Source organism: Ranitomeya variabilis, chromosome 1 (assembly GCF_051348905.1).
Source record: "Ranitomeya variabilis isolate aRanVar5 chromosome 1, aRanVar5.hap1, whole genome shotgun sequence".
Taxonomy (NCBI): Eukaryota; Metazoa; Chordata; class Amphibia; order Anura; family Dendrobatidae; genus Ranitomeya; species Ranitomeya variabilis.
This window is the reverse complement of record NC_135232.1, coordinates 724078186-724100738: the sequence shown is the minus strand read 5'-3', so window position 1 is coordinate 724100738 and position 22553 is coordinate 724078186. Positions and strand designations below refer to the sequence as shown.

The 22553-nt window shown below is 46.3% G+C and overlaps 1 protein-coding gene across 2 annotated transcripts in view; it reads left to right on the top strand.

The window, feature by feature from the left end:
• Window positions 1-22553, top strand: part of FBLN5 (fibulin 5) — a 51392-nt gene that overhangs the window by 11985 nt on the left and 16854 nt on the right. Inside the window, exons 2-4 of one of the 2 annotated variants that reach the window (XM_077267819.1) lie at window positions 3311-3365; window positions 20763-20811; window positions 21388-21633. In XM_077267819.1, coding sequence (XP_077123934.1) covers window positions 3311-3365; window positions 20763-20811; window positions 21388-21633 — 350 coding nt within the window. Of the gene's footprint in view, window positions 1-3310; window positions 3366-20759; window positions 20812-21387; window positions 21634-22553 lie in introns of both variants that reach the window. The other variant, XM_077267814.1, reaches the window with a different exon arrangement.

The following is a 22553-nucleotide window of genomic DNA, read 5'->3' as shown; positions in this document are numbered from 1 at the left end:
GTGACGGCACCGGAGCTGATGAACTCTGGTGAACTCTCAGTGATACACTGCAGGAGTGATTACCTCCTGTCAGTTTATCGCCGGAGGCTGGGTAGAGCGGTCACATTCCGATGTGACTGTTCAACACGTGAGATCGTCATGGGACACTGTAATGGACTACGTCTGACAGGCCAGGAGTATTATATGTTGGTTTATTATTTTATTTTTGTTGCAGGAGACTAGGGCGTCGGCGATTAGGCGTTCAGTAAGTATGGTAAAGATTTATTATTTTATTTTTGTTGCATGAGACGAGGGCATCGGGGGTTAGGCATTCAGTAAGTATGGTAAATTAAGATTCAATAAAGGAGTCTATGTGATTATTTCAAACTAGATGGCAGCCCGATTCTAAAGAATCGGGAGTCTAGAATCCATATATACTTTATTTATTCAAATGTAAGAATAATACAATTAATAAATAATAGTAAGAAAGAACAAAAAATGGCTGCACTCACCAGCTCTTGACAATTCTTGACAGTACGGCACATTTCTGATTGGTCGCTCGCGGCAGGCGGCAACCAATCAGAAAAGTGCCGCGCACCACGAAGGCATATATCTTTGTCCACCCTGAGCGGGTGTAGGACGCTGGTGACGTCACTTATCTCCGGACATTATCTCCGGACAAAGCCACGGAAGTTGGCACAAATTGCCGGAAGTAGTATTCTAGGCAATTATATATTAGATTTTAATGTTATCAGTGTTTACCTTTGAACGTTTATATTGTATTGTCCTGTCACCAGCCATGTGTACGATTATCGGCCGAAAGCCTCTCTGGAACCAATAATCACCCCATGTAAAGGTATCTTTATAAGTTAAAGATTCAGAATACTATGACTTTTATCATATCCTGAACAGTCAAGTTTTTTATGAACCGTTAAGGTTTTCTGGTTGAAGTAAAAAAAACTCTTGAGTGTTTACAGTTTGAAACCATAAAATGTTGAAAAATTATGTAATTCTTGAGTATATCACTCAATGGTGCTCATAAACGTGTCAAATTTGATCTATAATATACTTTAATATGCGTTACTTTAATCTTTAATATACTTAAGAACAGGGCCCTATACATCACACAGGGGGTCTGAAACACCGCACAGTGGTCCAAAATATCGCTGTGCTCTGCCTGGGGCCCCATATGCTGCCTGGGGCCCCTGTGCTCTGCCTGGGGCCCCATATGCTGCCTGGGGCCCCATATGCTGCCTGGGGCCCCATATGCTGCCTGGGGCCCCTGTGCTCTGCCTGGGGCCCCATGTTCTGCCTGGGGCCCCTGTGCTCTGCCTGGGGCCACTGTGCGCTGCCTGGGGCCCCATATGCTGCCTGGGGCCCCTGTGCTCTGCCTGGGGCCCCATAGGCTGCCTGGGGCCCCTGTGCTCTGCCTGGGGCCCCATAGGCTGCCTGGGGCCCCTGTGCTCTACCTGGGACCACTGTGCTCTGCCTGGGGCCCCATATGCTGCCTGGGGCCCCTGTGCTCTGCCTGGGGCCCCTGTGCTCTGCCTGGGGCCCCATGTTCTGCCTGGGGCCACTGTGCTCTGCCTGGGGCCCCTGTGCTCTGCCTGGGACCACTGTGCTCTGCCTGGGGCCCCATATGCTGCCTGGGGCCCCTGTGCTCTGCATGGGGCCACTGTGCTCTGCCTGGGGCCCCATATGCTGCCTGGGGCCCCTGTGCTCTGCCTGGGGCCCCATATGCTGCCTGGGGCCCCTGTGCTCTGCCTGGGGCCCCTGTGCTCTGCCTAAGGCCCCTGTGCTCTGCCTGGGCCCCATGTTCTGCCTGGGGCCCCATGTTCTGCCTGGGGCCACTGTGCTCTGCCTGGGGCCCCATAAGCTGCCTGGGGCCCCTGTGCTCTGCCTGGGACCACTGTGCTCTGCCTGGGGCCCCATATGCTGCCTGGGGCCCCTGTGCTCTGCCTGGGGCCACTGTGCTCTGCCTGGGGCCCCATATGCTGCCTGGGGCCACTGTGCTCTGCCTGGGGCCCCATATGCTGCCTGGGGCCCCTGTGCTCTGCCTGGGGCCCCTGTGCTCTGCCTGGGGCCCCTGTGCTCTGCCTGGGGCCCCATGTTCTGCCTGGGGCCCCTGTGCTCTGCCTGGGGCCACTGTGCTCTGCCTGGGTGTAGGACACTGGTGACGTCACTTAGCTCCGGACATTAGCTCCGGACATTAGCTCCGGACATTAGCTCCGGACATTAGCTCCGGACAATAGCTCCGGACAATAGCTCCGGACAATAGCTCCGGACAATAGCTCCGGACAAAGCCACGGAAGTTGGCACAAATTGCAGGAAGTAGTATTCTAGGCAATTATATATTAGATAAAGGATTTTATTCTGGCCGTGTCTTTATTTACTATGTAACTATAGGGTTAGTAATGGATAGATGTCTTATATATTACTAATCTGTGGGCTTGATATCACCTGACAATACAAAGATAACATCAACCCCACAAATATGAACCCCACTTGCCATCGCTACAGGGCAAGTGGGAAGAGCGAGGTTAAGTGCTAAAATTTGGGCATCTATAAGATGCGCCATTTCTGGGACAGCTGAGTGCTGATGTTTTTAGCCTGGGGGGGGTGTCAATATCCATGGCCCCTTCCCAGGCTATTAATATCAGCCCACAGCTGTCTGCCTAGCCTGTGCTGGTTCAATTTTTTAGTGGGACCCCATGTCAATTTTTTTCTGGGGTTCCCCTGTAAAATATCCAGTAAAGGCTAAGCAAACAATTATGAGCTGATATTAATTGCCTGGGAACCTTTACGGCTATTGGCTCCTTCCCAGAATATTAATATCTGCCCTCAGCCATTGGCTTTCCCTCTTCTGGTTATCAAAATTATGCTTCAGCCCACGCAATTTTTTTAAAAAAATTTTTTGAAAAATAAACAGATTGCATTTCATGCAGATTTCTGACAGTTGCTTTTTTGTTACAGCATATGTAGGTTACTTATGTTATTGCTCCTATATAGGCTGGTGTGTGTGTCTCTTTGTTTAATATTAATGAAGGTATCTGGCTGAAGAGGTTGAACAAGGAAATTACATCACAATTCTTTTTTTTAATAATATATCTTTATTTAGCTCTATGGATTTACAAAAACACATCAAATCCGCATAAAAACCATGCGGATTTTCAACTGCGTTTTCTGCCAAGAGAGGCAGAAACTGCACAGAATTTTGCACAAGCAAATCTGCAACGTGCGCACATAGTTTTGCTGGAAGCTGAGTTGTATTTTCAGAGCTGCACTCTTGTCTGAGGACTTTGTAGATAAACTCACTTTGCTTATGTTTCAGGATTTTGGCCCTAATCACACTCGGCCTCTGCCTCCCAGAAACAATGTATGGACAGGTGAGCAACACTCAAAGCATATGGTAAATACTTCCCTTCCTGTGGAAAATAAAAAAAGAACTGTACTTATTGGCTGGGGAATCTCCTTCAGTGTGACCACTCTTACAGTTGAGAATCCATTGTGTAACCGCTCTTATGGTAGAGAGTTCTAGTGTGTGACTGCTGTTAAGATAGATAATCTATATTGTTACTAACTTTACGGCGTAGATGTCCGCAATTTTTCTTTTACAGTGGAGACCTCCACAGTCTGACCGCTCTTACAGTGGAGACCTCCACAGTCTGACCGCTCTTACAGTACAGACCTCCACAGTCTGACCGCTCTTACAGTGGAGACCTCCACAGTCTGACCGCTCTTACAGTAGAGACCTCCACAGTCTGACCGCTCTTACAGTACAGACCTCCACAGTCTGACCGCTCTTACAGTAGAGACCTCCAGTCTGACCGCTCTTACAATAGAGACCGCCACAGTCTGACCGCTTTTACAGTACAGACCTCCACAGTGTGACCGCTGTTACAGTACAGACCTCCACAGTGTGACCGCTGTTACAGTACAGACCTCTACAGTCTGACCGCTCTTACAGTAGAGACCGCCACAGTCTGAACGCTCTTACTATAGAGACCGCCACAGTCTGACCGCTCTTACAGTAGAGACCTCCACAGTCTGACCGCTCTTAAAGTACAGACCTCCACAGTGTGACCGCTGTTACAGTACAGACCTCCACAGTCTGACTGCTCTTACAATAGAGACCTTCACAGTCTGACCGTTCTTACAATAGACGTCCACAGTTTGACCGCTGTTACAGTACAGACCTCCACAGTCTGACCGCTCTTACAATAGACCGCCACAGTCTGACCGCTTTTACAGTACAGACCTCCACAGTGTGACCGCTGTTACAGTACAGACCTCCACAGTCTGACTGCTCTTACAATAGAGACCTTCACAGTCTGACCGTTCTTACAATAGACGTCCACAGTCTGACCGCTCTTACAATAGAGACCTCCACAGTCTGACCGCTCTTACAATAGAGACCTCCACAGTCTGACCGCTCTTACAATAGAGACCTCCACAGTCTGACCGCTCTTACAGTAGAGACCTTCACAGTCTGACCGTTCTTACAGTACAGACCTCCACAGTCTGACCGCTCTTACAATAGAGACCTCCACAGTCTGACCGCTCTTACAGTAGAGACCTTCACAGTCTGACCGTTCTTACAATAGACGTCCACAGTCTGACCGCTCTTACAATAGAGACCTCCACAGTCTGACCGCTCTTACAATAGAGACCTCCACAGTCTGACCACTCTTACAATAGAGACCTCCACAGTCTGATCGCTCTTACAACAGAGACCTCCACAGTCTGATCGCTCTTACAACAGAGACCTCCACAGTCTGACCGCTCTTACAGTAGAGACCTCCACAGTCTGACCGCTCTTACAGTAGAGACCTCCACAGTCTGACCGCTCTTACAGTAGAGACCTCCACAGTCTGACCGCCCTTACAGTAGAGAGCACCACAGTCTGACCGTATTTTACAGGAGTGAATACAATGTGACCTCTTGCCTTAACAGCAGTCCTCGGACTCTGGTCTCTACGGTTCAGCTTCCCCATACTTAGTATACAGTATAAAGGTCTTTTTCCATGCCAGTTTTCATTGTCCTTTCTTATTCAGTAGTAATGGTGGCATGTATTTTACCTTTCCAGCCTCTTGGGGCTGCAGATCAGTGCTTCACTGTAGTTTTCAGCCCAGCTTCACCCTTTTTTTTTTTTTTTTTGAGTTGGAAAATGCAGGTTTTGGTATTGAGATAATCCCAGAAGCCTGTATCCAATGTCAATTCCCAAACCGCTGTGTTCTGCGGCCAATGAGCACAGCTGGCTCAGCGTGGGACCTCATTGGCCGGCTGCTCGCCAGGTTCCCTTAAAGGCAATCTGACACCGTAACGCTGTACAATTTGTCACCAAAACATAGTTTCCTACGGTTTCTAATTAGAAGAATCTAAAATGTTTATATCAAAATGCAAAATGTAACATTGTGCGGGCGAGGTGATGAGAGACGAATGTAACCTGAAGGATAAAATGTCTGGGCTGAATCCACATACAGTGGGGGAAATAAGTATTTGATCCCTTGCTGATTTTGTAAGTTTGCCCACTGACAAACACATGAACAGTTTATAATTTTAAGGGTAAGTTAATTTTAACATTGAGAGATAGAATTTCAAAAATAAAATCTAGAAAATCACATTGTATAAATTATATAAATTTATTTGCATTTTGTAGTGAGAAATCAGTATTTCATCCCCTGCCAACCATTAAGAGTTCTGACTCCTACAGACCTGTTAGACGCTCCTAATCAACTGCATTAAAGACAGCTGTCTTACATAGTCACCTTTATAAAAGACTCCTGTCCACAGACTCAATTAAACGGAATCTGTCACCTCAAAAATCATATATGAGCTAAGCCCCCGATGTAACCTGAAAGGTAAGAAAAACAGATTATATTATACTCACCCAGGGGCGGTCTGGCTGCGGTCCGAGTCCGGCGCCTCCTATCTTCTTACGATGACGTCCTCTTCTTGTCTTCCTGCCGCGGCTTCGGCGCAGGCGTACTTTGTCTGCCCTGTTGAGGGCAGAGCAAAGTACTACAGTGAGTATGGACCGGGAAAGGTCAGAGAGGAGGACGTCATCGTATGAAGAAAGGAGGCGCTGGACCCGGACTGTGACGCCCATCGGACCCGGGCCACAGCGGGACCGCCCCTGGGTGAGTATGATATAATCTGTTTTTCTTACCTTTCAGGTTACATCGGGGGCTTATCTACAGCATTACAAAATGCTGTAGATAAGCCCCTGATATCGGTGGCCTTAAGGTACCTTCACACTTAACAACGATAACGATAGCGATCCGTGACGTTGCAGCGTCCTGGATAGCGATATCGTTGTGTTTGACACGCAGCAGCGATCAGGAGCCTGCTGTGACATCGTTGGTCGGAGCTAGAAGGCCAGCACCTTATTTTGTCGCTGGATCACCCGCTGACATCGCTGAATCGGTGTGTGTGACGCGGATTCAGCGATGTCTTCACTGGTAACCATGGTAAACATCGTGTTACTAAGCGCAGGGCCACGCTTAGTAACCCGATATTTACCCTGCTTACCATTGTAAATGTAAAAAAAACAAACACTACATACTTACATTCCGGTGTCTGTCGGGTCCCCCGGCGTCCGCTTCCCTGCACTGTGTCAGCGCCGGCCGGCCGTAAAGCAGAGCACAGCGGTGACGTCACCGCTCTGCTTTAGGGCCGGCGATGTTTACCCTGGTTACCCGGGGACTTCGGCATCGTTGGTCGCTGGAGAGCTGTCTGTGTGACAGCTCTCCAGCGACCACACAACGACGAAACAGCGACGCTGCAGCGATCGGCATCGTTGTCTATATCGCTGCAGCGTCGCTTAATGTGACGGTACCTTTAGCTCATATACGATTTTTGGTGTAATCAGTCAGACTCTAACCTGTACATCATGGGCAAGACCAAAGAGCTTTACAAGGATGTCAGGGACAAGATCATAGACCTGCACAAAGCTGGAATGGGCTACAAAACTATAAGTAAGACACTGGGTGAGGAGAAGACAACTGTTGGTGCAATAGTAAGAAAATGGAAGAAATACAAAATGACTGTCAATTGACATCGATCTGGGGCACCATGCAAAATCTCTCCTCGTGGGGTATCCTTGATCATGAGGAAGATGAGAGATCAGCCTAAAACTACACGGGGAATCTTGTTAATGATCTCAAGGCAGCTGGGACCACAGTCACCAAAAAAACCATTGGTAACACATTAGGCCGTAAAGATTTAAAATCCAGCAGTGTCCACATGGTCCCCCTGCTCAAGAAGGCACATGTGCAGGCCCATCTGAAGTTTACCAATGAACACCTGTATGATTCTGTGAGTGATTGGGAGAAGGTGCTGTGGTCAGATGAGACAAAAATTGAGGTCTTTGGCATTAACTCAACTCGTCGTGTTTGGAGGAAGAGAAATGCACTGCCTATGACCCAAATAACACCGTCCCCTCTGTCAAGCATGGAGGTGGAAACATTGTTTCCAGGTCACCACCTGACAGCACCACGGAGGACGTCCTTCTTATCCATAGTGGGACAGGAAACCACGAGAGTTAAAAGGACCCTCCCCGTTCCACCCTTCAGTGTTTTTCCTGTCCCACTGCGGATGGGAACGACGAGAGCTCCGTCTGTCCCGTGCAGGTGGTGAGGATCGGGTGGGCTCGGCCTCTTCCTTCCCACTACAAGACCCTGCTTGGCTGAAACCCGAGTAATGGGGTCCCTCAGCAGCACCGGTGCAGCGCTGCTCCCGGTGAGGGGTCGCTTCCCCCTGGGGGGGCTCTCGACCCTGGACGTAGCCCTGAGGTACCTGCATCTGGAACGCCTCTGCAGGGGTGCCTCCTTGTCACGCGGATCCCGGGATGAGTGCAGGTGCCACCAGCCAGGAGAAGATCATGAGCCGCGGTCTCTGCGGCCAGGAGATACGGCCGCATCGAACACTTCTGGTTCACGGATTGCCGCGCGCGTCACTACCGGGTCGCGGCCGGCAGCATGGGGCAGCGTTCTCTTCCCTCCTACTCTACACTGCGAGGAGGGCCCGGGGCAGGCGGCGGTGACATCAAAGAATATAAAAGGTATGTGCCGCTGTGTCCTGTGCTACATGGTTCTAGAGCAGCAGCATGGAGGACACGAGATCCGAAACGCAGGAGGGCCAGGCACACGTGAGTCCTAGGCTGGGGGTCTGATCCCTATAATTTCAATATTTATACGGGCCCATCAGGTGTCTATATTATCTATTGTAGGCCCCGTCGGTGGTTAAGAAATCCGGCAAGTGTAAGAAGTGCCCCATCTGTGCCGTAAGGCTTAAAGACTCCTGGCAGAAATCGCTTTGCGAATCTTGCACCAGCCGTATCGTGGGAGAAGAGCAGGCTTCCCTGATGTCAAATATGAGAGCCATTGTCAGAGAAGAGGTGCAGGCCTCGATATCTGGCTTAACCTTTCCCCAGCCCATTCAGTCTGACCCTCAGGATCCACAAAGATCTAGGAAAAGACAGAGGGAATCAGATCGGTCATCCGAGGACAGCTCTTTTGACTCAGATCTGGAAGATGAGGAGTTGATCAGGGAACCTCCTGAAAGAGGGAAGAAATATTTGTTCTCATCTAATGATATAGATGAGCTTCTGGAGGCGGTTAGGCGGACTATGCAAATTGAGGAGCCCTCAACTACTCAGTCAGTTCAAGATGAGATGTTCGGGGGGCTATGTTCTCAGATTTCGAAAGTATTCCCTGTAAATGCCCACATTCGCTCTATGATATTAGAAGAATGGGAAGAAGCAGAAAGGAGAATATCGATCCCTAGGGATTTCAGAATTCGTCTACCATTTGATCATGAGGAGGTCAAGGAGTGGGAAGATATTCCCAAGATTGACATTCCGCTTGCAAAAGTGTCTAAAAGAACCGCCATTCCATTTGAGGACTCCTCTAATTTAAAGGAGCCAATGGACCGTAAGGCAGATGGGCTCTTGAAAAGAGCCTGGGAAAGTTCAGCGGCCTTAATCCGCACAAATATTGCGGCGACATCAGTGGCTCGAGCCATGCATTTGTGGGTAGATGATTTGAAGGATCAGTTGTCAGCTAGAACTCCTAGAGAGTCTATCATTAAAGCTATCCCTTTATTGAAACTAGCAACTGGTTTTCTTGCAGATGCTACTGCAGAATCGGTTAGGTTCACAGCCAGAGGCCAGTCTTTATCAAATGCTGCTAGGAGGGATATTTGGTTAAAGAACTGGTCAGGAGATGTTCATTCCAAAAATAAGTTGTGCTCTTTTCCCTTTTCAGGAGGCAGAGTCTTCAGGCCCATACTGGATGATATTCTGGAGAAAGCTTCAGATGAAAAAAAGGGGGTTCCGGAGGAAAAACGTAGGAAGTACCAGCCCTTTCGCAGGCCCTATTATAGTCAGAGATCAGACTATAGGGGTAAGGGAAAACGGGAGGTGGAGCTACCAAAAAGGGGGAGAGAATAGAAACAAAAATAGAGATTCCGGTCCCTCGACCTCTAGATCGGAGTTTCGAAGAAAATCACGCCACCAGGATAGGGGGGCGGTTGTTGAATTTCCTGGGAGATTGGGAGAGGATTACCAGAAGTCCTTGGGTACTTCAGGTCATATCCCAGGGGTACAGAATAGAGTTCGACTCTCTTCCTCCAGAAAGATATTTCGTGTCAAACGTCCATCTCTCCTCAGCCTCCCCTATGTGGTCGGACATACAGGATCTTCTGCGAATGAAGGCAATAGCTCCTGTTCCTCCTCAACAGATAGGAAGAGGTCATTACTCAGGCCTCTTCTCTATAAGGAAACCTTCGGGGGAATCTCAAACTATAATAAACCTCAAGCCCTTAAACAAATGGCTGCAGTACAAGAGGTTCAAGATGGAATCAATACGTTCCACAGTACTTCTGGTAGGAAAAAATGCGGTAATGTGTACTTTAGACTTAAAAAGTGCGTATTATCATGTACCATTATTTCTAGATCATCAAAAATATCTCAGATTTGCCATAGAAATGGAAGGAAAGATCTTTCATTTTCAGTTTCGTTGCCTCCCAATTGGTCTGGCGACAGCGCCCAGAATCTTTACAAAGCTGGTTGTAAAAATAGTCTCTTATCTAAGAAATAAAGATGTCACAATAATACCCTATTTAGACGACTTTCTAATAGTGGCAGACAATGTGGGGCAGCTCAAAATCGACTGTCAATTGGTGATTTCCACACTGCAAAAAGTAGGCTGGGTGATAAACTGGTCAAAGTCAGACCTCACACCCAAACCAAGGATAAAATTTCTAGGCGTTATCCTGGACTCAAATATAAGGAAAACTTTTCTTCCAGACAAGAAGCGGTCCGACCTAATAAAGAGGATTCGCGAATTTTCAAGGAATCGAATCTCTATCAGGGATGTGATGAAGATACTAGGAATGATGACAGCCTGCATCCCGTGTGTCTGCTGGAGCCAATTTCATTCTCGTTTGTTACAGAGAGCAGTTCTCGCCTCTTGGGACAGAAAACAGACCTCACTGGACAGGGAGTTCCACCTATCCCATCTGGTCAAGCAGTCCCTGCACTGGTGGACTATTCCGAGAAACCTGCAAAGAGGCGTCCCATGGATCCAATCTCCATCGGTCACGGTAACAACGGATGCAAGCCAACTAGGTTGGGGCGGTCAGGTCCTGGAAAGATGCTACCAGGGACAGTGGAATTCAGAGGACAGCAAGAATTCCTCAAACCACAGAGAACTTCATGCAGTTTGGAAGGTCATCTGTTCGGCGCAGGCCCTGCTAAGAAACAAACATCTAAAGATTTTCTCGGACTACATGACGGCGGTAGCTTTTCTTCGCCACCAGGGTGGTCCAAGACATTCAAACCTTCAACTTCTGGCGGATCAGATCTTCAGATGGGCGGAGAAGTGGGTACTCTCAATTTCTACAGTGCATCTGGAAGGTTCGAGGAACCAAGTTGCAGATTTCTTGAGCAGAGAAAAACTATTGACAACGGAGTGGGAACTGAACTACGAAGTTTTCAACACAATATGTCAACGCTGGGGAACACCGACAGTGGACTTATTTGCGACCAGACGAAACGCGAAGGTCGGAACCTTTTATTCATTGAACCCTCAAGAAAATCCTGCGGGAGTAGACGCTCTCTCTGTCATGGAGCGGGGGTCTGCTATATGCTTTTCCCCCTCTTGCAATGATACCGAGAATCCTCAGAAAAATATGCGAGGACAGAGCTCAAGTTATTTTGGTGGTTCCTTCCTGGTCCAAAAGAAGTTGGTACCCTTTGTTGAGGAAGCTGTCGGTAGAGGAACCCTATCTCCTGCCGGAAAGGGAGGATCTACTATTCCAGGGTCCGATTCTGCATCAGAACCCAGGAAGCCTCCAATTAGCAGCTTGGATCCTGAGTGCCAGATCCTGAACGCAAAAGGGCTCTCGGAGGGAGTCCTATCCATACTTCAAGCAAGTAGGAAGCCAGTAACCTCGGCAATCTATCTAAAGATATGGAAAAAATTCTGCAGTTTTTGTGGAGACACAACAGTCGATGTTGACCACCCTGACATTCCTAAAATTCTTGATTTTTTGCAGCAGGGATTCAAAAAAGGTCTTAGACCAAGTACTTTGAGGGTCCAGGTGGCAGCCCTAAGTGTATTTTATGATTCTACCCTAGCTTCCCACCCTTGGATAGCTCGGTTCTCCAGAGCGGTTCAAAGGTTGAGACCCTTAATTAGGAAATCAGTCCCACCTTGGGATCTTAACCTGGTCCTTAACGAGTTGTGTAAAGATCCATTTGTTATAGCGAAAGATATAGACATTGTAAATCTTTCCCTCAAGACAGTCTTCCTAGTGGCCATTACATCGGCGAAAAGACTGGGGGAACTTCAGGCCTTGTCCATCCAAAATCCCTATATACAGATATTTGACGATAGACTTGTTTTAAGACTTAATCCAGGTTTCCTTCCTAAGGTGGTCTCGGCTTCAAATATAAATCAGGAAGTAGTACTTCCATCATTTTGCCAGTTTCCCAGAAATAAAAAAGAAAGTTTTTTCCATAACCTAGATGTCAGGGAGACGGTACTTAAGTACTTAGAAGCAACTAGGGCCTGGAGACAGCATAGCAATCTCTTTGTCCTTGTATGGGGGTCCTAATAAGGGAAGAAAGGCATCAAAATCCACCATTGCGAGATGGATTAGGTCCACCATTAGTCTGGCTTATCAGGCACAAGGTAGGGATCCCCCAGAAAATCTTAAGGCTCATTCATCCAGGGCTATGGCGGGTTCATGGGCAGAGAAAGGGGGGGGCCTCGGCAGATCAGATTTGCAGAGCTGCATCTTGGTCTAGCCTCAGTACCTTTACGAAACATTACAAGCTAGATGTAGTCTATTCTCAGCTAGCTTTTGGCAGGAAGGTGCTTCAGGCAGTAGTCCCTCCGTAGGACCAGAATTCTCCTTTGGTACTTCTCCATGGTGCTGTCAGGTGGTGGTGACCTGGAAAACGGTAATTAGACCTACCGGTAATTGTATTTCCAGGAATCCATCCTGACAGCACTGTTAGTTCCCTCCCTATTACAAATACGTTGTATACTTATGTGAAGTAACATTTGTATAAAAGTTATGTTCAAAATAAAATTCTCTTTTTGCATCCATCCAGATGTGTTACTTTGGAAAATCACTGAAGGGTGGAAGGGGGAGGGTCCTTTTAACTCTCGTGATTTCCTGTACCACTATGGATAAGAAGGACGTCCTCCATGGTGCTGTCAGGATGGATTCCTGGAAATACAATTACCGGTAGGTCTAATTACCGTTTTTGGTGGTGTTTCTCTGCTAATGGCACAAGACTGCTTCACTGCATCAACGGGAGAATGGATGGAGCCATGTACCATAAAATTCTGAGTGTCAACCTCCTTCCCTCCACCAGGACATTAAAAATAGGTCGTGGCTATGAAAGGAGTGGCCCAAAAAGAAGCACATTAAGATCATGGAGTGGCCTAGCCAGTCTCCAGGCCTTAATCCCATATAAAACTTATGGCGGGAGTTGAAGCTCTGGGTTGCCATGCAACAGCCTCAAAATCTTAATTATTTAGAGATGATCTGCAAAGAGGAGTGGACCAAAATTCCTCCTGACATGTGTGCAAACCTCATCACCAACTACAAAAAACGTCTGACTGCTGTGCTTGCCAACAAGGGTTTTGCCACCAAGTATTAAGTCTTGTTTGCCAGAGGACTCAATACTTATTTATCACTGCAAAATGCAAATAAATTTATATAATTTATACAATGTGATTTTCTGGATTTTAGTTTCAACGTGTTTTTATTTTTCAAAGAAAAACCAAGAAAGTTTCACAACAAAATCCCACGCAGGGGAATATACACAAGTGCAGTCAAATTCTGTATTAACCCCTTCGTGACATGCGCCGTACTAGTACGGCGCTGCCGGCACTGCATTAGTGCCAGCCGCAGTACTAGTACGGCGCCCCGATCACCGCGGTCTCGCGCTGAGCGCCGCGGTGATCGGGTGCGGGTGTCAGCTGTATATGACAGCTGACACCCCGCAGCAATGCCCACGATCGGCGCTGTCGCCGATCGCGGGCATTTAACCCCTCTGATGCCGCTGTCAATAGTGACAGCGGCATAGAGGGGGATCGCGCAGGGACGGGGGCTCCCTGCGCTCTCCCACCGGAGCAGCGCGATGAGATCGCGCTGTTCCGGTGACCTGGAAGGAGTCCCCGGATCCAAGATGGCCGCGGGACTCCTTCCGGGTCATAAGATGACCCTGCTTGCCGGCGTCTGCTGAGAATCCTCATAGCAGGCGCCGGCAAGCCTGTGGAACGTGCCTGTCACATCGGTGATCAGACCGAGTGCTATGCACACGGTCTGATCACCGATCTGTGATGTCCCCTCCTGGGACAAAGTAAAAAAGTAAAAAAAAAAATTTTCCAAATGTGTAAAAAAAAAAAAAAAAAAAATTCCTAAATAAAGAAAAAAAAAATAAATATATTCCCATAAATACATTTCTTTATCTAAATAAAAAAAACACCACACAATAAAAGTACACATATTTAGTATCGCCGCGTCCGTAACAACCCCACCTATAAAACTATATCACTAGTTAACCCCTTCAGTGAACACCGTAAAAAAAAAAAAAAAAAAACGAGGCAAAAAACAACGCTTTATTCTCATACCGCCAAACAAAAAGTGGAATAACACGCGATCAAAAAGACGGATATAAATAACCATGGTACCGCTGAAAACGTCATCTTGTCCCGCAAAAAAAAAGCCGCCATACAGCATCATCAGCAGAAAAATAAAAAAGTTATAGCTCTCAGAATAAAGCGATGCAAAAACAATTATTTTTTTATATAAAATAGTTTTTATTGTGTGAAAGCGCCAAAACATAAAAAAATTATATAAATGAGGTATCGCTGTAATCGTACTGACCCGAAGAATAAAACTGCTTTATCCTTTTTACCAAACGCGGAACGGTATAAACGCCCCCCCTAAAAGAATTTCAGGAATTGCTGGTTTTTGTTCATTCCGCCTCCCAAAAATCGGAATAAAAAGCGATCAAAAAATGTCATGTACCCGAAAATGGTACCAGCAAAAACGTCAACTCGTCCCGCAAAAAACAAGATCTCACATGACTCTGTGGACCAAAATATGGAAAAATTATAGCTCTCAAAATGTGGTGATGCAAAAACTATTGTTTGCAATAAAAAGCGTCTTTTAGTGTGTGACGGCTGCCAACCATAAAAATCCGCCCAAAAAACGCTATATAAGTAAATCAAATCCCCCTTCATCACCCCCTTAGTTAGGAAAAATAATAAAATTTTAAAAAATATATTTATTTCCATTTTCCCGTTAGGCTACTTTCACACTAGCGTCGGTACGGGGCCGTCGCGCTGCGTCGGCCCGACATACCGACGCATACTGTGCAAGCGCCGCACAACGGGGGCAGCGGATGCTGTTTTTCCACGCATCCGCTGCCCCATTGTGAGGTGCGGGGAGGTGGGGGCGGAGTTCCAGCCGCGCATGCGCGGTCGGAAATGGTGGACCGTCGGCACAAAAAAAGTTACATGTAACGTTTGTTGCTGCCGGCTGTCCGCCACAACACGACGCAACCGTCGCACGACGCTTGCGACGTGTGTCAATACGTCGCTAATGTTAGTCTATGGGGAAAAAACGCATCCTGCAGATGACTTTGCAGGATGCGTTTTTTCGCCAAAACGACGCATTGCGACGTATGCAAAAAAACGCTAGTGTGAAAGTAGCGCTAGGGTTAGGACTAGGGTTAGGGCTAGGGTTGGGGTTGGGGTTAGGGTTTCAGTTAGAATTGGGGAGTTTTCACTGTTTAGGCACATCAGGGGCTCTCCAAACGCGACATGGCGTCCGATCTCAACGCGTTTGTTTGCGTTAAAAACGCATGCGTTTTTATAGAAAAAAAACAGAACACACTGAAAAGTCACCCACCACCATCAAGGTGATAAAGGGATCCAAACCCTAACCCTACCCCTAAACTCATCCCTAACCGTTTAATGAACATTTTCTGACAGTCATAGTGCCACGTATTTCAGTGCCACGTATTTCAGTGCCACGTATTTCAGTGCCACGTATTTCAGTGCCACGATATTTCAGTGCCACGATATTTCAGTGCCACGATATTTCAGTGCCACGATATTTCAGTGCCACGTATTTAAGTGCCACGGTATTTCAGTGAAATACGTGGCACTGAAATATCGTGGCATTTACGTGAAATACGTGGCACTTAAATACGTGGCACTTAAATACGTGGCACTTAAATACGTGGCACTTAAATACGTGGCACTTAAATACGTGGCACTTAAATATCGTGGCATGTACATGAAATACGTGGCACTTATATACGTGGCACTTATATACGTGGCACTTATATACGTGGCACTTATATACGTGGCACTTATATACGTGGCACTTATATACGTGGCCACTGAAATATCGTGGCACTTATATACGTATATACGTATATAAACGTATTTCAGTGCCACGTATTTCAGTGCCACGTATTTCAGGTTAGGGGTAGGGGTAGGGTTAGGGGTAGGGTTAGGGTTTTTTGTTTTTTTCTTGTTTTCTTGTGTTTTTCTATAAAAACGCATGCGTCTAAAAAAACGCATGCGTTTTACCGCGATTACATGCGTTTTTTCACACATGCGTTTTTAAAAAAAACGCAAGTGTGAAACCAGCCTTATCCTTGGAAAAATAAAAACATGGGGGCTAAAATATAATTTTCGTGGAAAAAAATATATTTTTTATTTTCGCGGCTCTGCGTTATAAACTGTAGTGAAGCACTTGGGGGTTCAAAGTTCTCACAACACATCTAGATAAGTTCCGTGGGGGGTCTAGTTTCCAATATGGGGTCACTTGTGGGGGGTTTCTACTGTTTAGGTACATCAGGGGCTCTGCAAATGCAACATGACACCTGCAGACCAATCCATCTAAGTCTGCATTTCAAACGGCGCTCCTTCCCTTCCGAGCTCTGCCGTGCGCCCAAACAGTGGTTTATCCCCATATATGAAGTATCAGCGTACTCAGGACAAATTGGACAACAACTTTTGTTGTCCAATTTCTCCTGTTACCCTTGGGAAAATAAAAATGTGGGGGCTAAAATATAATTTTCGTGGAAAAAAAAATTTTTTTTATTTTCATGGCTCTGCGTGATAAACTGTAGTGAAACACTTGTTGGTTCAAAGTTCTCACAACACATCTAGATAAGTTCCGTGGGGGGTCTAGTTTCCAATATGGGGTCACTTGTGGGGGGTTTCTACTGTTTAGGTACATCAGGGGCTCTGCAAATGCAACATGACACCTGCAGACCAATCCATCTAAGTCTGCATTTCAAACGGCGCTCCTTCCCTTCCGAGCTCTGCCGTGCGCCCAAACAGTGGTTCCCCCCAATGTATGGGGTATCAGCGTACTCAGGACAAATTGGACAATAACTTTTGTGGTCCAATTTCTCCTGTTACCCTTGGGGGAAAAAAAATTGCGGGCTAAAACATCATTTTGTGGAAAGAAAAAATGATTTTTTGATTTTCACAGCGCTACATTCTAAACTTTAGTGAAACAACTGGGGGTTAAAAGTGCTCACCACACATCTAAATAAGTTCCTTAGGGGGTCTTCTTTCCAAAATGGTGTCACTTGTGGGGGTTTCCACTGTTTAGGCACGTCAGGGGCTCTCCAAACACGACATGGGTTCCGATCTCAATTCCAGCCAATTTTGCATTGAAAAGTCAAATGGCGCTCCTTCCCTTCCGAGCTCTGCCATGCGCCCAAACAGTGGTTTATCCCCATATATGAAGTATCAGCGTACTCAGGACAAATTGCACAACAACTTTTGGCATCCAATTTATCCTGCTACCCTTGGGAAAATAAAAAATGTGGGGCAAAAAGATCATTTTTTGTGAAAATTAATATTAATTTTTTTTACGGCTCTACATTATAAACTTCTGTGAAGCACTTGGAGGTTCAAAGTGCTCACCACACATCTAGATAAGTTCCTTAGGGGGTCTTCTTTCCAAAATGGTGTCACTTGTGGGGGTTTCCACTGTTTAGGCACGTCAGGGGCTCTCCAAACACGACATGGGTTCCGATCTCAATTCCAGCCAATTTTGCATTGAAAAGTCAAATGGCGCTCCTTCCCTTCCGAGCTCTGCCATGCGCCCAAACAGTGGTTTATCCCCATATATGAAGTATCAGCGTACTCAGGACAAATTGCACAACAACTTTTGGGGTCCAATTTATCCTGCTACCCTTGGGAAAATAAAAAATTTGGGGCAAAAAGATCATTTTTTGTGAAAATTAATATTAATTTTTTTTACGGCTCTACATTATAAACTTCTGTGAAGCACTTGGAGGTTCAAAGTGCTCACCACACATCTAGATTAGTTCCTTAGAGGGTCTACTTTCCAAAATGGTGTCACTTGTGGGGGTTTCCACTGTTTAGGCACGTCAGGGGCTCTCTAATCGCGACATGGGCTCCGATCTCAATTCCAGCAAATCTTGCATTGAAAAGTCAAATGGCGCTCCTTCCCTTCCGAGCTCTGCCATGTGCCCAATCAATGGTTTACCCCAACATGTGGGGTATCGGCGTACTCAGGACAAATTGTACAACGACTTTTTTGGTCCAATTTCTCCTGTTACCCTTGGTAAAATAAAACAAATTGGATCTGAAGTAAAAAATTTGTGAAAAAAAAGTTAAATGTTCAATTTTTTTTAAACATTCCAAAAATTCCTGTGAAGCACCTGAAGGGTTAATAAACTTTTTGAATGTGGTTTAGAGTACCTTGAGGGGTGCAGTTTTTAGAATGGTGTCACTTTTGGACATTTTCTGTCATATAGACCCCTCAAAGTCACTTCAAGTGTGAGGTGGTCCGTAAAAAAAATGGTTTTGCAAATTTTGTTGCAAAAATGAGAAATCGCTGGTCAACTTTTAACCCTTATAACTCCCTAACAAAAAAAAATTATGTTTCCAAAATTGTGCTGATGTAAAGCAGACATGTGGGAAATGTTGTTTATTAACTATATTATGTGATATAACTCTCTAATTTAAGGGCATAAAAACGAAAAATTTAAAAATTGCTAAATTTTCATAATTTTCGACAAATTTCTGTTTTTTTCACAAATAAATGCAAGTCATATCGAAGAAGTTTTACCACTATCATAAAGTACAATATGTCACAAGAAAACAATCTCAGAATCACCAGGATCCGTTGAAGCGTTTCAGAGTTATGACCTCATAAAGTGACAGTGGTCAGAATTGTAAAAATTGGCCGTGTCACTTAGGTGAAAACAGGCTTTGGGGTGAAGGGGTTAACCTTGATAGTAGTAAACAATACAATTAAACACGCAGACAAGGACAGGTGGTTGAAAAAGACAAGAGGAGGGGGGGGGGGGGAGTAAGAGATCCATTACTGCATCAGAGTACTATCAATGGTCGGGCATAAGGGGCGAGTCCAAGGAAATCTATCGGACACTAAATTGGCCTCATAATGATAGTGATAAGACTTGGTCAAGATTGCTGCTAGAGTTCCTTTCGATCCACGGCCTCCATATTTGATAGTAAGGCTCCCATGAGTCTTCTCTTGTAGCTTGTATTCGTTCACAAAGCATGATTGTGTTCATCTTGTCAATTACGGAAGAAAGAGATAGGGTAGTTGTTTTCCATTTCGTTGCAATATGTAGCTTAGTGGCGAGAAACAGCTGATTTACTAAATTATGAACTTTGTTGGAGAAGCCCGGGTATCTAGCCCCCAGTAGGAACACCGTTGCATCTAATTGAATCATCCCACCATGTAGCTCCTCCACAATAGATTTAATCTTTAACCATAGGGCGGACACAATCGGGCAATCCCACCACATGTGCCTTAAGTCGCCCAGGGCTCCACACCCCCTGAAACACCGATCTGATAAATTTGGGTAGATGGCATGTAATTTGCTCGGAACCAACTATGTCCTATGTAGGAGCTTGATGGATGTCTCAACTAAAGAGGTTTGGAGACTACCCTTAAGGTACCGTCACATTAAGCGACGCTGCAGCGATATCGACAACGATACCGATCGCTGCAGCGTCGCTGTGTGGTCGCTGGGGAGCTGTCACACAGACAGCTCTCCAGCGACCAATGATGCCGGTCCCCGGGTAACCAGGGTAAACATCGGGTTACTAAGCGCAGGGCCGCGCTTAGTAACCTGATGTTTACCCTGGTTACCATTGTAAATGTAAAAAAAAAACAGTACATACTCACCTTCTGATGTCCGTCAGGTCCCTGGCCGTCTGCTTCCCGCACTGACTGTGAGCGCCGGCCGGCCGTAAAGTAAAAGCAGAGCACAGCGGTGACGTCACCGCTGTGCTCTGCTTTACGGCCGGCCGGCGCTGACACAGTGCAGGGAAGCGGACGCCGGGGGACCCGACAGACATCGGAATGTAAGTATGTAGTGTTTTTTTTTTTTTTACATTTACACTGGTAACCAGGGTAAATATCGGGTTACTAAGCGTGGCCCTGCGCTTAGTAACCCGATGTTTACCCTGGTTACCAGTGAAGACATCGCTGAATCCGCGTCACACACGCCGATGTCAGCGGGTGATCCAGCGACGAAATAAGGTGCTGGCCTTCTAGCTCCGACCAACGATGTCACAGCAGGATCCTGATCGCTGCTGCGTGTCAAACACAACAATATCGCTATCCAGGACGCTGCAACGTCACGGATCGCTATCGTTATCGTTGTTAAGTTGTTCAGTGTGAAGGTACCTTTAGAGAGAGAGCAGCAACATTTTTGCCACTCCATTGGGGACATTATCCTATTAAAGTCTCTTTCCCATTGAATCATATATTTGAGTTTTACATCCTCAGATAATGCATTCAGGGTTGAGTATATTAATGAGATAGCTCCCCTGCCCAGCGGGTCAGATTTTCTGGATTTTATTGTTGATATTCTATCTCTCAATGTTAAAATTAACCTACCCTTAAAATTCTAGACTGTTCATGTCTTTGTCAGTGGGCAAACTTACGAAATCAGCAAGGGATCAAATACTTATTTCCTCCACTGTATATAACAGTGTACTGTCTGCAGTTACATGGTGTTGTATGCTCTAGTCACATCCAAAGCTGTGTCTGCAGACTGTCATTTTGGTGGAGCGAATGCAGGATATCCCGTTTGTCAACATTAGTCAGATATATTTTCATTGTTAGAGATGTGGTGCATATACTTCTGCACCAGCATGGGGAGGTAGTGAGGAATTAGTCAATTTTCATGTTGCTCTGTCTCTGTTTTTTACTCTCAGCAGCAGTGCACCAATGGATTTGAGGTGGACAGAGTGAGCGGCGAGTGCTTGGGTAAGTGGTGCTGGGACAGGTCACCGCTGCAAGCCAGGAAGTCAGCATCACATGAGCAACCCACATACTGACCTTTCTTCTCCAGAAATCATTTTGCTTGGAGACTTTTTGGATATCCCTCTATACTCTTAACAATTGCTCTGACCTGAGAAGTTCATCCGGTGCCTCCTGCTTCATGAATCGAATGCAAAAACATTTACACACCGTATGTCTTCACCGTTCATTGTATCTCACTGAACATGTTTTTCATTTTTCTAGAGCTCTACATTGCTACACTGTGCCAATGCACATAAACTAGAAAGTAAAGCACTTTCCAAAAAGGCCTTGATTACAATCCTAGCATTTTATGTATACAGCTCTTATGCAGACCTATGTGTTTCCATAGTTACTGATCGATCAGATCCTGCAGTTACTGTCTGTCCACTTTGTTCTCGGTCACCTCCCAATAGCTGCTGGAGGAGAGTAATAATTGCGATAATTGCTAGTCCTTGCAGGGGCCACATCTCTGTGTACCTCCCTATACGAAGAAGCTGCCTTTTTATCCTGTCTTTGCAATGACTACAGTTCTGTCTCTAGACATAGATGAATGTCGGACCATCCCGGACGCCTGCCGCGGTGATATGGTGTGTGTGAATCAAAATGGAGGCTACCTCTGTATCCCCAGGACCAACACTTTATACAGATCACCCTTCCGAAACCCCTATCTTCCTGCTGCGGCTTCTCCTCTGGCTCCACCTCTTACAGCGCCCAACTTCCCCTCGCCACTGAGACCAATCATCTGTCGCTTTGGGTACCAGATGGATGAGAACAGTCAGTGTGTGGGTAAGTGACCAATAACACGGGACTGTTCAGTGATTGGGATACTGAAGCCTCTGATGGGAAATTGAATCTCTGCGTATCTGTGACAACCCCAACCCCTGCTTTTATTCTTTTCCCATCTGTGTTAAGTCCCACCCCTGCTGTATTAAATAACTTATCTCTTTTATATCCTAAGCCATGCCTTCACTGTGGTGAATTCCTTTTTTTTCTGGACATGTCTCGTCCTGCTGTGCTAAACTGTTTCCTGTTTCTCCCACCCCTGTTGTGTGTTAGACTCTTTCTATCTGTGATGAGACCCGCCATTGCTGTTAAACCTCTCCTGGTCTGATGATAACCCCACCCCTACTGTGTTAAACCTGTCTGATAAGCCCCACCCCTGCTGTGCTAAGTCTGTCTGATAGCCCCACCCCTGCTGTGTTAAACCTGTCTGACAAGCCCCACCCCTCCTGTGTTAAACCTGTCTGATAAGCCACACCCCTACTATGTTAAAGCTGTCTGATAAGCTACACCCCTACTATATTAAACCTGTCTGATAAGCCCCACCTCTACTGTGTTAAACCTGTCTGATAAGCCCCACCCCTCCTGTTAGACCTGTCTGATAAGCCACACCCCTACTATGTTAAAGCTGTCTGATAAGCCACACCCCTACTATATTAAACCTGTCTGATAAGCCCCACCTCTACTGTGTTAAACCTGTCTGATAAGCCCCCCCACTGCTGTGTTAAACCTGTCTGATAAGCCCCACCACTGCTGTGTTAAACCTGTATGATAAGCCCCACCACTGCTGGGTTAAACCTGTCTAATAAGCCACACCATTGCTGTGTTAAACCTGTCTGATAGGCCCCACCACTACTGTGTTAAACCTCTTTCAGTCTGATAAGCCCCACCCCTGCTGTTATACCTGTCTGATAAGCCCCACCCCT